The following is a 24,203-nucleotide window of genomic DNA, read 5'->3' on the forward strand; positions in this document are numbered from 1 at the left end:
AGTAAAATATAAATAATTTCTGAAGGAACTAGGGACAGAGTAAAACTATATTTGCATTTACCCTGGAATCCAAGAAGGAGTACCACCAGCAGACCAGAGCTAAGAAAAACATCTAAAAGGAAAAAAGATATGTGAGCTGTTTGATCTTGAAATCTGGCATAGATAGGCAACCAGTACTTTTACATGAATAAGTCAAGTCTTGTAAAACAAGGTAGTGTTGATTGTGGCAATAGCAAGGCTGTTCTTCTGAAAGAAGCCTGTTCTTCTGAAAGAAGCCTTTTCTTCCCACCCACTTCAGCCTGTAGACCTTGGGGCTAAAAGAGTAACTATCACACCAGGAGATCAATTTTAGGGAAAATGAAAGAAACACGCTGCCTTTCCTCAGGGCAATAGGGACCTTTTTCTAAAGTTAGAAACATCTTTTCTGGGTCTGTGATTGTTTCTAGCAACAGGAAATCAAATCTGTCCTTGGGATTCTCATTGCCTTGCTTCTTTTTGCCTGTAGATTGTCTCTCACTTATAAGAAGTCCATGAACAATGCTTCTAATTCCAGATATCAGATGACCATCCCTGCTCACTGCCTATCTTTCCAAAATTCCCACTGATAAAAGAATAAAAATATAAAGGAGATGATGATTTAACTAGAGAAGTGAAAGTCATGGGAAAAAAACACAACTATGAGAGACTACAATATAAATTGTAATAAGTAACCCTTCAGTCTGGCATTGGTGCACTGGTGGAGAGTGAGGACGAGGTTTGGGCGATTCAAGAGTGAGGAGGTTGAAAGCAGCATCAAACCCTTGTTCACATATTCTAAATAAAAGGCTGCAAATTGACATACAGTTGCTATAACAAGTTATCACAAACTTGATGTCTTAACAACACAAACTTATTTTTACAGCTCTGTGGGTTAGAAGTTCAAGATGAGTCACATTGAGTCAAAATCAAGTTATCAGCAATATATCTTTCTGAAGGCTCTAGGAGTGTATCTGTTTTCCAACTTCTAGAGGCTGCACATATTTCTTGGTCCGCAACCCCTCCCTCCACCTTCAAAGCCAGCAATGTTTCATCTCTTTGAGCATTCAACCATAGTCACATCTCCCTCTGACCACAGCAGGGAATGTTTCTCAAATTTTAAAAACCCCTGTGATTAGACTGAGTCCACCTGGATGATCCAGGCTAATTTTCCTATCTCAGGGTCCTTAACTAAATCACATCTTCAAGGAAACCTACTGGAAAACAGACCTACATAAACAATGACACAGGAAATATCTGTAGTTGTATAGTCCTTCCTTCTTATAATATGAAGGGACAGCAGGGAGGCCTAGGCCTCAGTATAAAGCAACAAATATAAATATCAAGAAAAGACTCAGAAACCCTGATGCAAAGGGAAACGAAAATCTAAGAATAAAAGAGAATGTTCAAAAATATCTAGTTACATATCTTCTAAAAGAATCAACAACAAAAATTCAACAACCACAAAGAGCTCTTTAAAAACTAAAATATTGGCCGGGCGCGGTGGCTCACGCTTGTAATCCCAGCACTTTGGGAGGCCGAGGCGGGCGGATCACGAGGTCAGGAGATCGAAACCACGGTGAAACCCCGTCTCTACTAAAAAAAATACAAAAAAATTAGCCGGGCGTGGTGGCGGGCGCCTGTAGTCCCAGCTACTCGGCGAGGCTGAGGCAGGAGAATGGCGTGAACCCGGGAGGCGGAGCTTGCAGTGAGCGGAGATCGCGCCACTGCACTCCAGCCTGGGTGACAGAGCAAGACTCCGTCTCATTAAAAAAAAAAAAAAAAAAAAAAAAAAAAAAAAAAAAAAAAAAAAAAAAAAAAAAAAAAAAAAAAAAAAAAAAAAAAAACTAAAATATTGTTGCCAAGACTTTATAAAAATCAGCAGATGGTCTGAAAAACAAAATTGAGAAAATCTCTCAGGACACAGAAGAAAAAGAGTCAAAAATGCACTGAAATATACTACTACATAGAAAATCAATCTTGGAGATAAAACAAGCAAATAATATTTGTCCTAGAAAAAAAGAACCAGAAGACAGAGATTTACTAAAGAAGTGATAGAACAAATTTTCCCACAACTGAAGGACATTGCATATTTAGATGAAAATAGCCCACAAAGTGTGATTATCACTGAATTAAAAAGACTTACACTTAAACGTATTCTAGCAAAACTAGAACACCAAGGATAAGTTGGGAAAAAATTCCAGATGTGTATGGAGATAAAAGTAAAAAAATCTCCAATTGGGGTAACCCACTGGAATTAGATTTCTCATCAGCATCAACAAATATTAGATTCTGATGAAAAATTATTTGGAAAACTAGAATTTTAAACTGAATTGGGCACAGGAGCTGAAGGACTTAACACTAGAAATATAGAATTTCATTTAATCCCATTTTGTCTATGGCACCTCACTTCATTCTCAGATATCTCTAGTATTCTCTAATCCAGAGACTGTCTAGTTCAAAATAATCAGATTCAACCTTTAATCTTCTACCAGATTTGAGGTAGCTTGCAGCCTGTGGTACAGGGTGGCAAAGGACATAGGAGGGTTACACTGGGTTCCAACTGCTCCCTCTTGAGGCTCGTCTTTCCATTAATCTTCCTATTCCTTTCCCATCTACCCTCCACATCTGATACCTTTTTCCCCATCAAAATTGATGCTTCTAATTCTTGAGCATTTCCAGAATGCACAGGACTGCTTCCTCTCAGCTTTCCCCTCTACAGGCACAGGTTTTCTCTCTCCGTTAAGCCAGTTTGTCACCTCTCCATTTGCTTTCAACGCCTTCAACATTATGTTGATCTCTCTTGTGCTGTCACCATCTCTTCAGTTCACTTTGTGCTTGTGTGTTTATACAGGTTTTGAACTTCTTTATTAGCATTTCACTAGGGCCTCAGGAGGGAGCAGAGAATAAACATGAATATTTAATCAACCATGTTCAACCAAAAATCTGGAACTTTTTAAAATTGTGCACTGTTTTTCTCTCTTTCAAGTTTTGCATTTACCATGTACATGTAATATTTTATTAAAAGAGAACTTTAAAAATTTAAACTAAGAAGGCAGAACAGGCAAAAAAAAAAAGATAGAAAATAAAATTAGAGAGGGATTATTACTTCAGCTCATTCGTAAGACTCAGAGAGAGGGCCAGTGATAAAAGAAAATGTTAGAAAAAGCTTAGGAAGGGAAACAGAGAAAAGGGGAAGACTGAGGATAAGGACGCTTCGCTGATAATAATATTTTTAGGGACTTTCATAGTTGCCTTCACTTCGGTCCCTGAGCTATTAAGACACCATGAATGGCTCTATCCTCCTCCTGTCTTAACAAGCACCATTCTCCTTGAAAATAAAATTCATTTTTATGGATCAAAATGAATATTCATTAAATGCCTGTACTATACAAGAAAAGTTACTGCAATATTTACAGAGACCTCAGGTATATCTGCAATGCAATTCAGAGAGTTGTACTCTTTCTCCTTCATTTTCTTCCCCTACCCACGTGGCTACCTTAAACCTCTTTCTCCTTGAGGAGAAGGAAAGTCTCACAAGGAGTTGAGGAAGCTGTAGCATTTCCCCCATCCACCATCCCTGAGCTATACTGCCATGAAGAATTTGGCACCGCCCATCTGTCTCAATTCAGGATTTGCTTTACAAAGCCAACTAACCAATATATAGTGAGAAGGAGAGAAGGGAGAAAGGAATGTGTGTAAGATTTGGACATGAGCCACTTCTTCATGTCTTCTTGAGCCACAAACAAATTATGTGCTTGTTTTCACTTTTCTGAGAGCACCATTTCATGTCTGCTATTCGATTTGTAACGAAACAAACTATGATAAATGTCACTCTCAATCCATTCTTTGTTTACATGTGGTACTCTCTTTTTCCTCCTTCCCTTCTATTTTCTCCTTCTTTAACAGCTAGTTGCTTTGGGGTTCTTCCTTATGTGCTGTAGGAAATAACCCTCCCTCTTCCAGGGAGACTTCATGCAGGTGCAACCTTATCTATTTCATGTTGCAACTCTAAAGAGAAAACAATATCCTATACATCACTATTTCTTTAGGTGCCCTTGGTCAAAGCCACAGGGCTGAACTTAGTAAGAAGAAGACAGAGCTTACTTCACTGATCTTTGGAAAAGGATGTCAGACCCTGTTTCTTCTTTCTTTTTTTTTTTTTTTTTTTGAGACGGAGTCTGGCTCTGTCGCCCAGGCTGGAGTGCAGTGGCGCAATCTCGGCTCACTGCAAGCTCCGCCTCCCAGGTTCATGCCATTCTCCTGCCTCAGCCTCCCGAGTAGCTGGGGCTACAGGCGCACGCCACTACACCCAGCTAATTTTTTTTTTTTCTGTATTTTTAGTAGAGACGGGGTTTCACTGTGTTAGTCAGGATGGTCTTGATCTCCTGACCTCGTGATCCGCCCTCCTCGGCCTCCCAAAGTGCTGGGATTACAGGCGTGAGCCACCACACCCGGCCTCTTCTTTCTGCAAGGAGAGTTATGCTCAGGCCATATTCACTTCCTGTTCTTCTGCTGTGTCCTTAGAGTCGATGTAGGTGATCTTTACACCTGCTAGAGTGTCTGAAGGTCAAACCACAGTAGGTTTTCCTTAAACCAGCATGAGTCATGCAGCAGCTCCCCAGCAGCAAGGTCCAGCCTGGGCCACTGAACCTTGTCTCAGCTCCCCTGCAGCCCTGCTCAGTGTGTCCGGCTCACAGTACAGCACTAAGCAGCCACATCTGACACTTAAGCCCAAAGTCTCTCCCACTGAAACGTGGTTTTTTTTTTTCTTCGTGATATGTGACTTCAAAGTCTTTGTTGCTTCCATTCTCATTTTCCTTTGCAGTTCTCAAGAGGAGCTGCAGACTTTCACCAGGATATTGAACATAACCAGAAAAGGGCAGGTTCACCATGGTGGCATAGGAACAGTTTACGATAGGGAGAGCTCCTTCTGAGGAGGCCACTAACTTTCTATCCAGGTCCCTGAGTCTCCACGGCTTCCTCCTCAGCAATAAAAAGCTGCATATCACACTGAGTTTGAAGTGGACAAAACTGTGGTTATTATATTGACATAACAAATTTTTAAAATCCAAATTTTAACAGGCATATTATTTTCCCCAAACTTACCAAACATTATGATATTGCAATCACTGGACCTGGTGAAAATTTCTTCTTTAAAACCTCTGGTATCCTCAATTCTTAACTGCATAGCATAAAAAATATTGTCATCTCAATAAAATGCTGAACATGAACCTAAGATTTTAGCAGGAGATGTATTTGTTTTCAGAAGCTGTGCCCCCTCACAGGCAAGTGACTACACTGCAAGGAACGTTTCCTCCTGAAAGATAGTGCCACATGCTTACCTTGGCCCTCATTTTCAAGTCACATTCAGCTTCCAGGTGACCATTTTCAAATCTGAAGAACACCTGTTGCTATTTATTCAGAGGCTTATTTTATTCCCAGAACACTGTCTGTATTAGCCAGGGTTCTCCAGAGAAACCAAACCAATAGGATGGATAGATAGGGGATAGATAGATATAGATAGATGATAGATGATAGATAGATAGATAGATAGATAAATAGATAGATGATAGATAGATGATAGATAGATAGATAGATAGATAGATAGATAGATAGATAGATGATAGATGATAGATAGATAGATGATTGGTAGATAGATGATTGGTAGATAGATGATTGGTAGATAGATAAATAGATGATTGGTAGATAGATGATTGGTGGATAGATAGATGATTGGTAGATAGCATTTAGTATAGATGGCATATAAAAACATGTACATACATAAATTATTTTCACATAGGGGATTAAATATGCAGGTGATGTTGATTTGCTTCCAAAGACTGGAAAGCAAGTTCAAACACTCTTCTACCACAGGGAGACATGGTAGCTGATGTTCAGAAGCATCTTACAGCATGGGTTCTTGAACCTAGCTTTGCATCACAATCAGCAACGGAGCATAGTAAAAATGCAGATTCTGTGATCCACCTTATTCATACTGACATAACCTCTATGAGACTGTCCTGCGGAAGCTGTGTTTTTAAAAATTTCCCTCAGGTGATTTATGTTGTAACTTTTATTTGAGGTTCAGGGGTATATGTGCAGATTTCCTATATAGGTAAACTGCATGTCTCAGGATTTGGTGTGCAGATTGTTTCATCACCAAGGTAATGAGCTATACTAGTCCGTTTTCATGCTGCTAATAAAGACATACTCAAGACTGAGTGATTTATAAAGAAAGAGAGGTTTAATGGACTTACAGTACCACATGACTGGGGAGGCCTCACAATCATGGCAGAAGGCAAAGGAGGAGCAAAGTCGCATCTTACGTGGTGGCAGGCAAAAGAGTCTGTGCAGGGGAATTCTCCTTTATGAAGCCATCAGATCTCGTGAGACTTATTCGCTACTGAGATGGGATAGTTCCCTTGACGCTTTGGCGGGCAGGAACTGGAGTGCACCAGCTCTGGGTCCAGCCAGCCACTTCAGCGCCTGCAGTGAGCTTGGGTCGCCGGCTCCATCCATGGGTCTATCCAGGCCACCCTGACCTTCTGCCTGCCCTACTGTGGGCCCAATCAGGTGGATTACTTTATCTGTGACATCCCTGCAGTATTGAGACTGGCCTGTGCTGACACAACTGTCAATGAGCTTGTGACCTTTGCAGACATCGGGGTAGTGGCCGCCAGTTGCTTCATGTTAATTCTGCTCTCCTATGCCAACATAGTCCATGCCATCCTGAAGATACGCACCACTGATGGGAGGCGCCGGGCCTTCTCCACCTGTGGCTCCCACCTAATTGTGGTCACAGTCTACTATGTCCCCTGTATTTTCATCTACCTTAGGGCTGGCTCCAACAGCCCCCTGAATGGGGCAGTGGCTGTGTTTTACACTGTTGTCACTCCAGAACCCCCTCATCTACACACTGAGGAACCAGGAAGTGAAGTCTTCCCTGAAGAGGATAACAGCAGATCGAAGGGCTGTGAATGAAAATAAGTAACTACATCTGCATCATCATCACTGCCACTCTCTTCAGCTACTGCTGCATGTGACAAATGCCCAATAAACTGCTAATGATTTAAGGTGAATTTACTTTCATTTTCTTTGGCAGAAAATTCTGAATTATTTCAACCCAAAATCTTTTCCCCTAATTAAACTGGTTCAAGTTGTTTTACATAATATTTTAGAAATAAATGGATACATTACTTCTATCATCTGTATCTTGTAAGATGAGAAAATGCCTTACCAAAGGTTGAATAGGATGAGAATGTGTCAATGTCTTAGAAAGTATATCATGCCAGAAAATTTGAAAAGAGTAAAAAGGGGGCTCCATAACCCCTTTTTTCATTGTCTTTGCTCCTAATCCTAGACCTCTCTAAATTCCATTTCTTTGCTTGTGCATGGCATGAATATTTCCAAGCACTTGAACTTGAAAATTCTGGATTATTTGTGTTTTCTTCCTGTCCCTCACCCTCGTGATGTGCTAACACATCAGATTCTGTCTCCTCAAAACTATGAAACCAGCTCCAAACTGATTCAATGTAGACTGTCTCTCTTAATTCCTGACTAGTTCTTCCTCATCTAGACTGCAATCAAAATTACCCTCTGAAACACAGAATCTGTAGGACTCTTTGGTGAACGTAGAATGAATAAGGCCAGGCTCCTTAATGTGGAATTCAAAGTCCAATGCAATCTTGGCCTCAAATACATGTTCTCTCAAGCCATTTCCTCCGCTTCCCTCTCCCACCCTCACTGATTTATTGCCGTTCCGTGAGCATGCCCTATACTTACCTGTATTCTTTTGCTGAAGCTCTCTTCTCTGCCTAAAATATAAGTCCTCCCTCTCCATATTGACCAAGTGACAATTTATGCTTCCTTCAGATCCATATTAAATACTTCCTCATCTGTTTTTCCCAGGCAGGACTTAACTCCTCTTCCCTGGTATTGCCATGGCTTCTTTACTGTAGACCTTGCCACAGTCTGTCATGTATTACAGTCAAGAATTTATCTCTCACCAGGCACAGTGGCTCACGCCTGTAATCCCAGCACTTTGAGAAGCCGAGGCGGGCGGATCACGAAGTCAGGAGTTCAAGACCAGCCTGGCCAACATAGCGAAACCCCATCTCTACTAAAAATACAAAAAGTTAGCCAGGCATGTTTGCAGGTACCTGTAATCCCAACTACTTGCGAGGCTGAGGCAGGAGAATTGCTTGAACCCAGGAGGTAGAGGTTGCAGTGAGTAGAGATTGCACCACTGCACTTCAGCCTAGGCAACAGTACGAAACTTCATCTAAAAAAAAAAAGTCTAAAAAAAAAGGAATTTATCTCTCTTTCCACTTCAAATGGATTGTGAGCCCTCAAAGGACATAAAGCATTCATTTGTATTTGTCTGCCTCTATCGCCTAATAACTGTGAGCAGACACAGAAATCAATATTTGCTGCTGAATTTTTTTTTTTTTTTCGAGACTGAGTCTCACTCTGTCGCCCAAGCTGGAGTGCAGTGGCGCAATCTCAGCTTACTGCAAATTCTGCCTCCTGGGTTCATGCCATTCTCCTGCCTCAGCCTCCCGAGTAGCTGGGATTACAGGCGCCTGCCACCACGCCTGGCTAATTTTTTGTATTTTTAATAGAGGCGGGGTTTCACCGTGTTAGCCAGGATGGTCTCAATCTCCTGACCTCGTGATCCGCCCGCCTCGGCCTCCCAAAGTGCTAGGATTACAGGTGTGAGCCACCACGCCCAGCCATTTGTTGCTGAATTTAAACCGCACTGGGAAAGTCTCTTGAAATGTATCTTAAACTAAAGAAATTATTGTCAGTTCTGCCCATTACCTGTCCTGGTCTCACCTGGAAAAAAAAAAAAAAAAAGAGAGAACGTTTAAGAGAAACCGAAGACAGAAGATTCAACTACATGGCAACCTAAAAGCAAGCATGGACAGTTCCTTGGTGAATAAACGAAAACAAGGTAAATGTATTCTTTCATTCGCTGACATATTTTTCACTTCTTTGGATGTGTGGTGTCATGTTGGCCCATTTTAACAGTAAAATTTAAGCAACTGCATGGAAAGATTCAAAATTCATAACGGTAAAAATATATTAATGTGGATTTAAGAATCACACTTTGCTTTACAGAAACTCCATAATATCAGGAAGGATATTATATGTTATACATGCATATAATACATGTTACACATAGTATGAGACGACAAGCAAGGCAGTACAGAGTCCACAATAATTTGTTAATCTTGAAACAAGCCATTGAAAATTTCCAACTGGACATTTAAAAACTAGCATTTCTAATAGAATCTAGAAGACATTGATTGGTCTAGCAAGTCTTCCATGTGGCACTTAAGCCAATGTGCCATATTGCTCTTGTCAGAAGAGATGAGATCTTAAGGTCATATGTAAGTTGATTCACAAACTATAACTACTCTTAGGATTATATGTATGAATGCTAAGTTCATCATTAAAACAAAACTAATCTTGAGTGATACTGAGTGATTTGTGTGTGTGTGTGGTACAGAGTTGTTAGCAGGAACTCACCTAGCCTCAACAAAGAAAACTGTGAGTCAAAACGGTGAAACCAGCTCAAACTCTGAATCAATGTAAACAAACATGAGGCTGCACCTGTGCTTCCTTCTGTTTGCTGTATGAAACCTGGATCCCACATGAACAGACACTTTTCAAAAGAAGATACACATGCATCCAACAAGCAAATGGAAAAAAGCTCAGTATCACTGATCATTAAAGAAATGCAAATCAAAACCAAAATGAGATACCATCTCACTTGAGCCAGTATGGCTGTTGTGAAAAAGGCAAAAAATAATAGATATTGATGAGGTTATGGAGAAAAGGGAACACATACACTGTTGGTGGGAGTGTAAATTAATTCAACCATTGTAGAAAGCAGTATGGCGATCCTTCAAAGAGCTAAAAGAAGAATTACCATTCGACCCAGCAATCCCATTACTGGGCATATACCCAGAGGAATACAAATCATTCTACCATAAAGACATATGCAAGCGAATGTTCATTGATTGCAGCACTATTCACAATAGCAAAGACATAGAATCAGCCAAAATGCCTATCAATGACAGATTGGATAAAGAAAATGTGGGACATATACACCATGGAATACTATGCAGCCATACAAAAGAATGAGATGTATTTTTCTGTTCCTGGGTTAGTTTGCTAAGGATAATAGCCTCCAGCTCCATCCATGTTGGAGGAACCAGGAACAGAAAACCAAATATCGTATGTTCTTACTTATAAGTGGGAGCTAAATGATGAGAACTCATGAACACAAAGAAGGGAACAACAGACACTAGACACTATGGTCTACTTGAGGGTGGAGGGTGGAAGGAGGGAGAGGAGCAGAAAAGATAACTATTGGGTACTGGCCTTAACCTGGGTGATGAAATAATCTATACAACAAACCCCTGTTACGTGAGTTTACCTATGTAACAAACCTGCACATGTACCCCCAAACCTAAAATAAAAGGTTAAAGAAAGCAAATATAAAGTGAGCTTTTAAATCTCTGGAAGAAATAGGCTAGTTTTAAATAAAGGCAAAATAAAGACATTCAAGATAAACAAAAGCAGGGAAAAATTTGTTAGTAGAAGATTGCTTTATAAGAAATAATAAAGGAAGTTCTTCAGGCAGAAAGCAAGTGACATCACATAATACCATTTGAATCTACGCGCACACACACAAAAAAAGTGCTGGTAAAGGTAATTACGTAGGTAAGTATAAAAGAAAATATAACTGCATACTTCATCTCTTTTATTCTCTTAACTGAATTAAAAAGCAATTTCATTTAAAAAAAAGTGGGCCCCTTCATTTCAACAGCATCCTTTCTGAAACCTATTTCCACCTCCTTTTGCACAACTGCTTCTTTCTTCCTTTATTCCATCCCCTTTAAGATAACTTCCATTTGTCTGAAGAAACTAAAGGAACTAATTAAATTGATTCATGCTAAATATGAAGAGTGGCGGGTCACTTAACTTCCCAGGATAGTTGACTATCAATTTACAGATAGTTAGTGAAAGACAGCTTTACTTCAGTGACCCCAAGTTTTAATGATAAAACCTGATAAACTTTCAACATGTCTACCCATTTTTAAAAATATATTGGTATGAAATGGAAAGAGTACACCTTTTAGAGTCTGTTAGAAGAATCTTGGTTCCGCCATCAACCAGCTATGTGTCCTTGGGCAAATTAACTATCCTTTCTAAACCTTGATTACTTTACATATATAATAAGGGCAATAAGGCTTACTTCAAAGGAGACATAATATGGTTTGCATTTTTATCTCTGGCCAAATCTCATGTTAAACTGGAGGAGGGGCCTGGTGGGAGGTGAGTGAATCATGAAGGCAGATTTCCCGCTTGCTGTTCTTGTGATAGTGTGTGAGTTCTCATGAGATCTGATGGTTTAAAAGCTTGTGGCATTCCCTCTTGGCTCTCTCTCTCCTGCTCCACCATGGTAAGATGTGTTGCTTCCCCTTCATCTTCCGCCATGATTGTAAGTTACTTGAGGCCTCCCAGTCATGCTTCTTGTTAAGCCTGTGGAACTGTGAGTCAATTATACCTCTTTTCTTCATAAATTGCACAGTCTTAGGTAGTAAGTGTAGCGGTGTGAAAACTGACTGATACTAACTGATACTAATGAGATCTCATGGTTTAAAAGTGTGTGGCACTTCCCCCTTCACTGTCTCTCTCTCCTGCTCCACCATGGTAAGACATGCGTCATTCCCCTTCACCTTCCACCATGATTGTAAGTTTCCTGAGGCCTCTCATCATGCTTCCTGTTAAGCCTGTGGAACTATGAATTAATTAAACCTCTTTTCTTCATAAATTACACAGTCTCAGCTAGTTCCTTACAGCACTATGAAAATGGACTAATACAAGGTATTAAGAGCATTGAATGAGATAACTAATGTGAAGTTTCTGAAACATGGTAGACACTTAATAAATATTGAGTGCTGCAATCATCACTCTTGTTATCATCCAGGACTTAAAGAAGGGTTTGTCTTAGGGGATGAACAGGGAATCATAGAAGAGTGCAAATACAGAAAACATTTTGTGATGAAGGGGCCATCATTCCCTCCAGAGGATGGAGTGAAATACTGGAGGGTGAATTATCAATAAACCAGACACGTGGAGAATGCATCAGCAACAGCCACAGAAGCACAGACAAAGAGATTGTACATTTTCACATTCACAGAGCACTAGGAGGACCAACTTATGCTGCTTCATGAGAGCAATGATCAAGCTATAACAAACTTTTAGTTCCTGAAATTTTTAATCTCCACAAGGACTGGTCTTGATTGTCTGAGGAGCTTGGACAGGTAATTAAGAGCCTTCTGTTCTTGTGTCTCACTATTTGCCCAGGCTGATCTTGAACCCCTAGCAATCCTCCTGCCTCAGCCTCCCAAAGTGCTGGGATTACAGGTATAAGCCACCGCACCTGGCCAAGAGTCCTCTATTCCTCATGTTGATATTTATCCCCCAGAAAATGTATATTTAAGGTATCTTTAATGTGTCTTTACTAAAATGTGTACTAAACCTTAGATGACCATGATGGCCCTGAGGAAGGGATTGCTCTTTTAAAGTTCTTCTCCAAGGAACACAAAGGCAAAGAGTGTAAGAAAGAAAAGTCTTTAATGGTCCCTGGGTGCCCACTGATCTGAGCACAGTTGTCACATGCCTCAGTTTAACATCGGACCTCCGGCTCATGTTTCTAGAGAGCAGCAGGTGCAGGTTATAAGAGCAACTCACAGTGAAAGGAAGGAATGCCAATATTAGTAACCAGCAAGCCCTCGTCTGCCTCACCATCCCAGATGGGGCACTCAGTCACTTTTTGATCCTTTTACAATAAATTTGGGTGAGCTTTCAACTCTAGAGGTTTAGTCCAATTTATCTTTTAAGACTGTAGTTTTCGCCGGGCGCGGTGGCTCACGCTTGTAATCCCAGCACTTTGGGAGGCTGAGGCGGGCGGATCACGAGGTCAGGAGATCGAGACCACGGTGAAACCCCGTCTCTACTAAAAATACAAAAAATTAGCCGGGCGTGACGGCGGGCACCTGTAGTCCCAGCTACTCGGAGAGGCTGAGGCAGGAGAATGGCGTGAACCCGGGAGGCGGAGCTTGCAGTGAGCCGAGATTGCGACACTGCACTCCAGCCTGGGCGACAGATCAAGACGCCATCTCAAAAAAAAAAAGAAAGAAAGAAAGGTATGCCTACCTAGGAAAGGAAGTTCTGAAATACTTCCTAATCCCCTCAGAAGTTCATAAGGAAACGTAACAACAGAGACCAGGAGATTCTGAAGTACCAGGATTGCATAATTTAATTATGAGAGGTAGCACCTGCTTTTCAAGTCACCTCCATCCCCACACTCAGCAACTAAGTGCTTTCACAGAAGTCAAGTTTCAGCTGAGGGGATAACTGAGGAATGGCTGGGACAAAATGGGAAGGTGAGTATCAAAGTCCATGCCCAAAATTGGCCCAGGAGAACACAGCCAAGGGAAAGCTCGTGTATGACCAATGGATGGATATGGGTCAGTTGAAAAGTACGAATGCATATGAAACTCAATAGTGAATAATGGATAAGCATGTGGTAACCACTGTAGAGGCAGAGTCAAAATACACTTAAAATTCAGAGTATATGTGAGTCAAATATGTGAACTAATGGCTTCCAGGCAGGAAGCACTTGCTTGAGATTCAGAAAGATGGCAAATAGGAAAATTATGTGCTTGCACTTGCTCAAAAGCCACACAGAATACTGCCTGGCAGAACATTCAACCAAAGCTGTGTTTCACCCTCATTTTCTTTTTTTTTTTTTTTTTTTTTTAGATGGAGTCTCACTCTGTTGCCCAGGCTGGAGTGCAGTGGCACCATCTCAGCTCACTGCAACCTCCGCCTCCCAGGTTCAAGCAATTCTCCAGCCTCAACCTCCTGAGTAGCTGGGATTACAGGTGCACCCCACCACGCCCAGCTAATTTTTGTGTTTTTAGTAAAGATGGGGTTTCACCATATTGGCCAGGCTGGTCTCAAACTCCTGACCTTGTTATCTGCCCGTCTCGGCCTCCCAGAGTGCTGGGACTACAGGCGTGAGCCATTCATCCTCATTTTCTATCTGGAATTGAGATTCCTCATTTAGGAAAAAAGACAGGGTTTCAAAAGGACACTGGCAGAGTCCAGCTTAGAGTTTTACTCCACCTCATAAACAGATCCCTCAAAATGTCAGCTTTTGTCTGCCTTTACCCTTGGTTCAGTATCCAAACCACAGCCTCAAGGGTTGTCTGAGAAGGGTTATGTGTGCTTTCTGGGCCTCCAGCTCTCATGTCCTAAATCCAGTGGTACACAGCACACTCCTTATTTCCCATCCAAATTCATATGATCAAATCTCTTAAGGACTTTTCTTAGAAAAAGATTCAACTACTCCTTCAAAATTTTTAAACTGTTCTTAATGAAGATCTTGGTTTTTGTATTTCTTCCAACTGACCTCCTTCACTTCCCTGAACCCCTGAGTACATGTGCAAATCACTATTAAGGCACATGGATGGTGCTGATTTTCCAAAAAGCAATAGATAGCCTACTCAAAACATGATAATTTGAGGAGAGTTTTCTCTGCATGGGAACTATGTACAAAGATATGGGAGAGTAGGGCCGGGTGCGGTGGCTCACGCCTGTAATCCCAGCACTTTGGGAGGCCGAGGCGGGTGGATCACGTGGTCAGGAGATCGAGACCATCCTGGCTAACATGGTGAAACCCCGTCTCTACTAAAAATAGAAAAAATTAGCTGGGCGTGGTGGCGGGCGCGTGTAGTCCCAGCTACTCAGGATGCTGAGGCAGGAGAATGGCGTGAACCCGGGAGGCGGAGCTTGCAGTGAGCCGAGATCGTGCCACCGCACTCCAGCCTGGGCGGCACGGTGAGACTCCGTCTCAAAAAAAAAAAAAAAAAAAGGCCGGGCGCGGTGGCTCACGCTTGTAATCCCAGCACTTTGGGAGGCCGAGGCGGGCGGATCACGAGGTCAGGAGATCGAGACCACGGTGAAACCCTGTCTCTACTAAAAATACAAAAAAAATTAGCCGGGCATGTTGGCGGGCGCCTGTAGTCCCAGCTACCCGGAGAGGCTGAGGCAGGAGAATGGCGTGAACCCGGGAGGCGGAGCTTGCAGTGAGCCGAGATTGCGCCACTGCACTCCAGCCTGGGCGACAGAGCAAGACTCCGTCTCAAAAAAAAGAAAAGGGAACACTTTTACACTGCTATTGGGAATGCAACCTCGTACAACCACTACGGAAAACAGTGTAGAGATTTCTTAAAGAACTAAAAGTAGAACTACCATTTGATCCAGAAATCCCACTACTGGGTATCTACCCAGAGAAAAATAAGTCAGCATACGAAAAAAATACTTGCACACGCATGTTTATAGCAGCACAATTTGCAATTGCAAAATAGGGAACTAGCCCAAATGCCCACCAATCAAGGAGTAGATAAAGAAATTGTGATATGTGTATACACACACACACATACACCATGGAATACCACTCAGCCATAAAAACAAATGAAAGAACAGCATTCACAGCAACCTGGGTGGAGTTGGAGACCACTATTCTAAGTGAGGTAACTCAGGAATGGAAAATCAAACATCGTATGTTCTCACTCATAAGTGGGAGCTAAACTATGAGGATGCAAAGGCATAATAATGACACAAGGGACTTTGGGGGCTCAGGGGAAAAGGCTGGGAGGGTGGTGAGGGATAAAAGACTACAAATTGGGTGCAGTATACACTGCTTGGGTAATAGGTGCACCAAAATCTCAGAAATTACTGCTAAAGAACTTGTTCATGTAACCAAACGTCACCTGTCCCCCCAAAACCAATTGAAATAATAAATATAAAAATTTAGAATCAAGGCCAGGCGCAGTGGCTCACACCTCTAATCCCAGCAGTTTAGGAAGCCGAGGCAGGCAGATCACTTGAGGTCAGGAGTTCAAGACCAGCCTGTTCAACATGGTGAAACCCCATCTCAAGTAAAACTACAAAAATTAGCCGGGTGCGGTGGCACATGCCTGTAACCCCAGCTACTCGGGAGGCTGAGGCAGGAGAATCCCTTGAACCTGGGAGATCGGACCACTGCATTCCAGCCTGGACGACAGAGTGAAACTCTATCTCAAAAAAAAAAAAAAATTCCTTCTTATCTCTTACCACTATTTATATGAGCCCCCTTCCTTGGGTGTGCTTCCAGTGATTAGCACTTGTTAATTCTTCTTGAGGGGTTGGAGGAACCTCTTTGTCAAGTCACATGTACCTGAGTCTCACTGGGAGGCTCTAGTCAGTGCCAGTGGAGAGAGAAACATCTTGGATGTCTGTGGACAGACAAAACACACAGTGATTCAAATATATGAGCTTCAGATTGGGAGCCACCAGGACAAATGCTCAAAATTGCAGGGGTAGAGTTGTAATCATGCTGCTTCTCATCTAGACCACTTGATTCTGCATTAGCCTAAATTAATAGTAGTAGGGCTTTATTTGTCTAATAATGGTTACTCTTATTTTGAACAACTTTTGGGAAAAAACCTGGTTTTGGATATAGGAGCAGAGCCTTATAAGGAATGTTGCTACTTGCTCTAGATTTACATATCAATTGTAGAATGAGACAACTAAAAAGGACTACATGATTTTTAAGCTTTGTTTTGATTCTAAATTTTTTTTTTTTTTTTTTTTTTTGAGACATCGTCTCACTCTGTCTCCAGGCTGGAGTGCAGTGGCCCAATCTTGGCTCACTGCAACCTCCGCCTCCCAGGTTCAAGTGATTCTCCTGCCTCAGCTTCCCGAGTAGCTGGGACTACAGGTGCCCACCTCCATGCCCGGCTAATTTTTGTATTTTTTTAGTAGAGACAGGGTTTCACCAATGTTGGCCAGGCTGGTCTCCAACTCCTGACCTCAAGTGATCCACCCACCTCGGCCTCCCAAAGTGCTGGGATTACAGGCGTGAGCCACTGTGCCCGGCCAGGGATCTTATACCAGCAGAGTATCAGTGTTGTTCACCATAGTCTATCTCTGTTTCAAACTACCTTTTAAACAGATACATGAGTGATCAATGTACAATTTCAACTTGACTGTGAGATTCTCCTGCTTAAAGCCTTCAGTGGCTCCCCAGCCCCTACAAAGTAAGGGCAGATTATTATTCCATCATATAAAATTCCAACTATGTATCACTTAAATCCACTTAACCTATACTGCAGATACTCTGAATTGCAGCCTGGTGTGAATGGCCTTTCCCCATTCACACAGGGCGGCTTCAAGCACCCCGCCTTTTGCTCCCTTTTTCCTCTGCTGAAGTGTCCCTCCGTGTCTACTTATCTTTCAAGAGGAGCACAGGGCTACCCACTCGGTGAAATATTTCTAGTCTCTGCCTCTAATTCCACTAAAACCATCAGCAAACATAACTTCACTCTTCTTTGTGGTCCTACTCTAACCTGTAGTTAATATATTCTTCCCACTATAATATAAACTTATTGAAGATGAGGTAGGACTAAACCATTTTTTCCCCAAATAAATACCTGTGTATGTATGTATAGTCACTGATGATCTTGAAAACAAAAGTTTTATGGAAGTGGAAGATGAGGAAAATCCTACTGCACTAAATTTAAGAGATAAAGTCAAGACAGTGAATATTAAGTAACATTTGAAGCATTCTGGCATAGAAGGAATCATGGAAATAGAAAAGATGTGGATAAAATGTATAAGACATATTATGAGTAATATACAATTTTTTTATGTAAGTGAGGTTTTGCTCTCCCAAAAGAGATAGTGGTGGTGCTAGAATGGGAAATGAGAATAAATATTAGATGAGGGAGAAAGGAACAGCCTAGATTCAGAGAGGGGGAAAAGTATGCTTCCAGGAACAATGTGGGGTGAGAAGGCAGGCCTCCAAACTCAGCTCTGTTGGAAGAGGGTTACACTTACCTGAGCTAAACCAAACAGCCAGGTCACTGAGGAGCTGTGGCAATGGCAGCCCAGGCTGTGGTGGCTGTGGGAAAACAGCATGGCCATGGCAGTGAGGGGAGAGAGACATCCTGCCTACATTTGAACAATAAGAGGTCATGACTAGGTTGATGGAGGGAACTTGCCCATGGCACTGAGGCAGAGATGGCAAAACATCTTCTGGACCACCAGTGACATCATGTGGCCAAAGATCACCAGACTTCTCTGCTAAAAATAGGTTGCTGGATTTTCCCTTCTAGAGAATGTTACAATTATACTGACCTCTAGAAATGAATAAGCCAGCCCAGGACTTCCACTCCTGCCTGAGGGGAGCGGAGCCAGAGATGGGACCAGAGGTCGAACTCGGGTTCTGACAAGATGGCTCGGCTGCCCCGCAGAATCATCAAGGACACCCAGTGTTTGCTGGCAGAATGAGTTCCTGGCATTCAAGCAGAACCACGTGAGAGCAACGCCTATTATTTTCATGTGGTCATTGCTGGCCCTCAGGATTCCCCCTTTGAGGGAGGGACTTTTAAACTTGAACTATTCCTTCCAGAAGAATACACAATGGCAGCCCCTAAAGTACGTTTCATGACCAAAATTTATCATCTAATGTAGACAAGTTGGGAAGAATATGTTTAGATATTTTGAAAGATAAGTGGTCCCCAGCACTGCAGATCCGACAGTTCTGCTATCGATCCAGGCCTTGTTAAGTGCTCCTAATCCAGATGATCCATTAGCACATGATGTAGTGGAGCAGTGGAAGACCAACGAAGCCCAAGCCATAGAAACAGCTAGAGCAGCAACTAGGCTATATGCCATGAACAATATTTAAATTGATCCGATCGCCAAGTGTGCATCACTTCTCCTGTTCTGCCAGGACTTCCTTATTTTTGTTTGCATTTAATGGACACAGTCTTAGAAACATTACAGAACAAAAAAAGCCCAGATATCTTCAGCGTTAGGTGATTAAATGCAAAAAAAAAAAGTAATGGATAAGCCCCGGGGTCCTTGAATTTATCACAGAAAGAAAGTAGTGGTGGCAGGCCAGCGTGTTGGCTCACGCCTGTAATCCCAGCACTTTGGGAGGCCAAGGCGGGTGGATCACCTGAGATCAAGAGTTCAAGACTAGCCTGGCCAACATGGTGAAACCCCGTCTCTACTAAAAATACAAAAATTAGCTGGGTGTGGTGGTGCACGCCTGTAGCCCCAGCTACTCGGGAGGCTGAGGCAGGAGAATTGCTTGAACCAGGGAGGCAGAGGTGCAGTGAGCTGAGATCGCACCACTGCACTTGAGCCTGGGTGACAGGGCGAGACTCCGCCTCAAAAAAAAAAAAAAAAAAAAGGTAGTGGTCGCAATAAGAATATTTTCACAATAGCTACATGGAGATGCCTGAAATTTAACTCAAATATTCAAAGCTGCCACTTTATTTTATATCACAAGGTGAAGTGAGACATACCAGCTCCTTATATTCCTCCCAGCTATAGGAAGAATCACAGTCTTACATCCCTCTGTCCTTTATACCTCTGCAAAGAAGCAATACTTTTACATGTCTTGATGTGCTCTTCTATTTGCAAGTCTGTGAATAGCACCTTATTCCTAGCCACTTCAAGCATCAATATGCTGGGAAGGGGAAAGGGGAGGAAGTGTGGCAAAGAAGATTAGGATAGCAATGTTGCAGTAGAAATAAGCAAGATAAAAAGAATCATTATTCAGCTTCCCATAGCCAAAATAGGTTTTCATGTCTGCAACAAGCCAATCAGCTTGAAAGGCCGGGCTTGTCATGAGAGAAACAAGTTTTCTAAATTAATTTATCTCGCTCTGTAATACATCAAGCCAGGCTTGGTAGACTTGGTCACAGAATTTATATGTTGAAGGCTCCACATAGAATTAAGTGAAAGCAGGAAAACCTCGCCCCTGCAAATTTGGGAGGATCATGAAGGGAAACAGAGGTAGACCAAGGAGGTTAGATGCCAGGGTTCTTTTTTTTTTCCTTGACTTGAAACCAACCCTTAGGAAATCAACATGGCACATGGATACATATGTAACAAACCTGCACATTGTGCACATGTACCCTAAAACCTAAAGTATAATAATAAAATAAAATAAATAAAAATTTAAAAAAAGATAAATGGGAGCTTATGGAGTATAAGAAAACATAAGGTCACCAAAGATAGTAGCATGTTTCTGTGGGCATGACACAGAGAGGCTGCAGATACTTAGAACAACTCTGGCTCATTGTATAAGGGGACATGACTATACGAATCTAGTTTTCCAGTGCCTGGAAATAAGGAAATCAAATGTGCCTGTATGTTTTGCCAGGGAAGATAGAGAAGCATACAGAACAATAGTGCAACAGCACAAGGCTAGAGTCAAAGCAAAGTTGCTACAGCATGCAATGACTTCCAGGAAGAACAGGAGCTAGAGATTCCAGCCATGAGTATGCTGTTAAATATTTAAGAACTCGCTATCAGAAAAAAAAAAAAAAACCCTGGTAGGTAGTATTTGCCCATTTTTATGGTGTAAATAATCCCACTATAGTCAATTTCAAGCTCCAACATGACATCACTACTTATGAGTTTAGTAAGAGATATGTAGTAGCACACTATTTTATGGTATTTCTACCATAAAGATATGATAGATGTGAACAATCTCATAGGTATTAGTGAAACACAGTAAAATAATTAGGAAATGAGTTTTTAGTATTGTATTTGTTTTGATATAATTTATTTAATTGAAAATGTCTATTAAGTACAAATTTATATAATTTATATATATATGTATTTTTTTTTTTTTTTGAAACAGGGTCTTGCTTTGTCACTCAGACTGAGTGCGGTGGCATGAACATGGCTCACTGCAGCCTCAACTTCCTGGGCTCAAAGGATCCTCCTGCCTCAATCTCCCATGTAGCTGGGACTACAGGCATGCGCCACCACAACTGGTTAAACTTTTCAATTTTTGTAGAGAAAAGGTATTGCTATTTTGGCCAGGCTGGTCTCGAATTTCTGGGCTCAAGCAATCCTTCTACCTCAGACTCCCAAAAAGCTGGGATTGCAGGCATGAGCCACTGTGCTAGGCCTACAAATTTATATTTTAATTGCAGATTTAGCAAAGAGCTCATAAAATTTCTGAAATTTTAACAACCAGCTATTGCAAGCCAGTACAAACCAACTCCAGCACATGACTGATTCTAGCTATGGATAAGAGCAAGCACCCCAGTTGTCTAGGCATCACTGTCCTTACCTATATGATTCACGAAGTCTACCAGACCTACCTGCCACACCCCAGCGAAGAACAAAAGTCAGGCTGAGCACGGTGGCCCACGTCTGTAATCCCAACATTTGGGGAGGCTGAGGTAGGAGGACTGCTTGAGGCCAGGAGTTTGAGACCAGCCTGGGCAACAGAGCTAGACCCTGTCTTCATGTTTTTGTTTTTTGTTTTTGTTTTTTTTTTGAGACAGAGTCTTGCTCTGTCACACAGCCTGGAGTGCAATGGCGTGATCTCAGCTCACTGCAACCTCCACCTCCCAGGTTCAAGCGATTCTCCTACCTCAGCCTCCCGAGTAGCTGGGATTACAGGCACTCGCCACCATGCCTGGCTAATTTTTGTATTTTTAGTAGAGATGGGGTTTCCCCATGTTGGCCAGGCTGGTCTCGAACTCCTGACCTCAGGTGATCCACCTGCCTCAGCCTCCCAAAGTGCTGGGATTACAGGCATGAGCCACCACACCTGGCCTTTTTTTTTTTTTAATTAAAAGAATTTCCAAAACACGAAGTTTCTAAGGAATGCTCCAACAATCTGAAGCCATCTTTTTCCCCACTGTTATAAAAACAATGGAGTCATCCAAGACTTTTTAGATTCTCTGGCAAATTTGTTTGGCATTTGTTTGTTTGTTTATTTGTTAGACAGGGTCTTGTCATGTTGCTCAGGCTGGTCTCAAATTCCTGGGCTCAAGTGATTCTCCCAACTCAGCCTCCTGAATAGCTGGGATTACAGGTGTGAGCCATTGCCGCCCAACTCAATATTTTATAAACTGGAAGTAACTAAATTTAGTCAATTGACCTAAATTTAGGGGATTTTTTTTTCTCTCAGTGTCCAGAGAAGTGGGAATATATAAGAAAGATTAGCTTAATTATTAAAAATTCGATACATTTTCTTTTTTCATTTTTTTAAACGGAGACACTTAAAAATTCAGTACATTGTCAGTTCACTTCTGAGTATAATGTGGGTAAATGTGTGACCCTCACAACAACTTAAATAAAGAAATCACAGAAATTTGAGGTCATTCAAACAGCTCATGTTGTTCTTCACAGTTCACTTTCTAGATATGCAGAAATGACTCCTGCTTGCTGTCAAAACAAAAAATAACGAGGATCTTGGGAATGTAGTTCTCATCTGGGAAATATTTCAAGGCAGAATTCCAAGGAGGTGAATTGTTTTCTTCAAATCTCTTGACAGTGTTTTTAAAAACTGGATCAAAGGAGATCCAGCTAATAAGGGTAATCAATTCAAGATCACAAGTAGAAGAGGCATACTCCATAAATAACCAAGTCTCATCGATTCTTAAATCAGTCAATGAGCTGATCCCTTGGAAGATTTTAATTCCATTCCAAAGCAGAGATTCAGTAATCCATCACCACAAGCCAAAGGGATGTTCTGAAGGATGCTTTCCTTACCTGCTCCTCATTCCACCTGGGAATTCACCAACTTTCTCCAAGATTTTGCTGCTGTGTCCATGTGAGTCCAAGAAGAAAAGCATTCCTAAGGCTGGGGCAATTCACAATGGAACAAATACTTAATTCCCAGACTTTAAACATTTTCACAATTTTGTCAAAAACAGTATTTAATCTGTCTCTTTCCCCCATCTTCTTCCTCAACTCACCGTCTACACCCAGAGTTAATTTGGTAGGCAGATAAATTTTGAATTAAATTATTATTTCTCCCAATTAAAGAACATTCTTCTTTGAATTGAGGAAAATAATTTTAAAGAGCTGTTATTTATTTTCTCTCTTTTGGGAGAGATGATAAAGCAATATAGATGATGTATCAGATTAAGTGTTACTGTGTAAAAACAATAACACATGGATTATTTAAACCTATATTTCCCAGAACACATTTAGTTCAACCTACTTGAAAATTGGAAGGCCTTTGTTTCAAGTATCTTTTCTTAAGTAAGCTCTTTTTCTTTTAGCTAAGAATACAAGAAAACTGGCAGAATAATCAGAGCAAGAATATATGAGCTCTGCCTCCCCACTGTACCCAAACTCTATTCATTCTCCTTGCTTCGACTCTTTGCTCAGGCTGCCAAATGGCCTAAAAGGGCTGTGGTCAAGTCTGGCCCTAAAGGCAAACAAGAGTGAACAACTCAACGCTGGGTCAGTCCTCATCTCTCAGCCTCAGCGATTCACATCTGCTCTAAATGGGGATCGCACCAACTCAAAAGTGCCCTCTAGGAACCCCAGCTCAGTGCAGACATGCCAGAAAGAAACCAACTTTTCTCTGGGATAGTCTGATTTTTTACAAAGTGAAAAATGCTACTGCCTGCAAAGCGTTCAACATGAATTGGCCTCCTAGTAAAGGAGAGCACAATGCTTAGCCCATCCTGTGGTTTCCTACCTAACCCTATCTCATCCCTTCCTTACCATGCTCTCTCAATGCTAACCTCCTTCATTCCATCCCTAGGACCCCCTCCCTTGAATTTCTGGACCAAAGCCCCTGCACCTAATTATTTGCTGTTTTAAATGCTGAATCTATCAGTGGTAGATTCTTATTTTCTTTAATCATATATTTTGATATTAAATTACAACCATTTAATAAGATGACCTTAACAACACTAAATACTATTTAAAATAAGAAACTTTAGAATATATAACAAATTAGCCAAGATGCAGATACTTAAAATTTTTTTTAATTGATACATCTAAGTTTCCTTCACTCCTCAATATAAGAAGCCTAAGACTCCACAATTTCAAAAGATTAGTAGGCTCATAATAAAATATCACATTTACGTTAGGAGGGAAAACATTTGATCAGTTTTCTTCTTTTGTATTTTTCTAGGCTGGCCCATTTTTCTCTAGAACAAAAAAAAAAAAAAAAAAAAAAGACTTCTTTCTTCTAAAACCACACTCTCTCTCTTAGAATGACTTGGTCCTTCTGCAAACATGCTCCCTGCCCTACAGAGATTCCTCCTTCTGAAATTCTC

At 41.4% G+C, this 24,203-nt stretch overlaps 1 protein-coding gene and 1 pseudogene across 1 annotated transcript; both read left to right on the plus strand.

Moving 5' to 3' along the window:
• The first annotated feature begins 5,898 nt into the window (after positions 1–5,898).
• Positions 5,899–7,009, plus strand: LOC129490642 (olfactory receptor 10G2-like). Its single transcript, XM_055294489.1, is given in 3 exon segments — positions 5,899–6,049; positions 6,515–6,914; positions 6,916–7,009. Coding segments are annotated over 3 exon segments (645 nt in total).
• Positions 7,010–18,378: 11,369 nt separating this feature from the next.
• Positions 18,379–18,936, plus strand: LOC129490532 (ubiquitin-conjugating enzyme E2 N-like; annotated as a pseudogene).
• Positions 18,937–24,203: the final 5,267 nt, after the last annotated feature.

The sequence above is a fragment of the Symphalangus syndactylus genome, chromosome 9 (genome assembly GCF_028878055.3).
Source record: "Symphalangus syndactylus isolate Jambi chromosome 9, NHGRI_mSymSyn1-v2.1_pri, whole genome shotgun sequence".
Lineage (NCBI taxonomy): Eukaryota > Metazoa > Chordata > Mammalia > Primates > Hylobatidae > Symphalangus > Symphalangus syndactylus.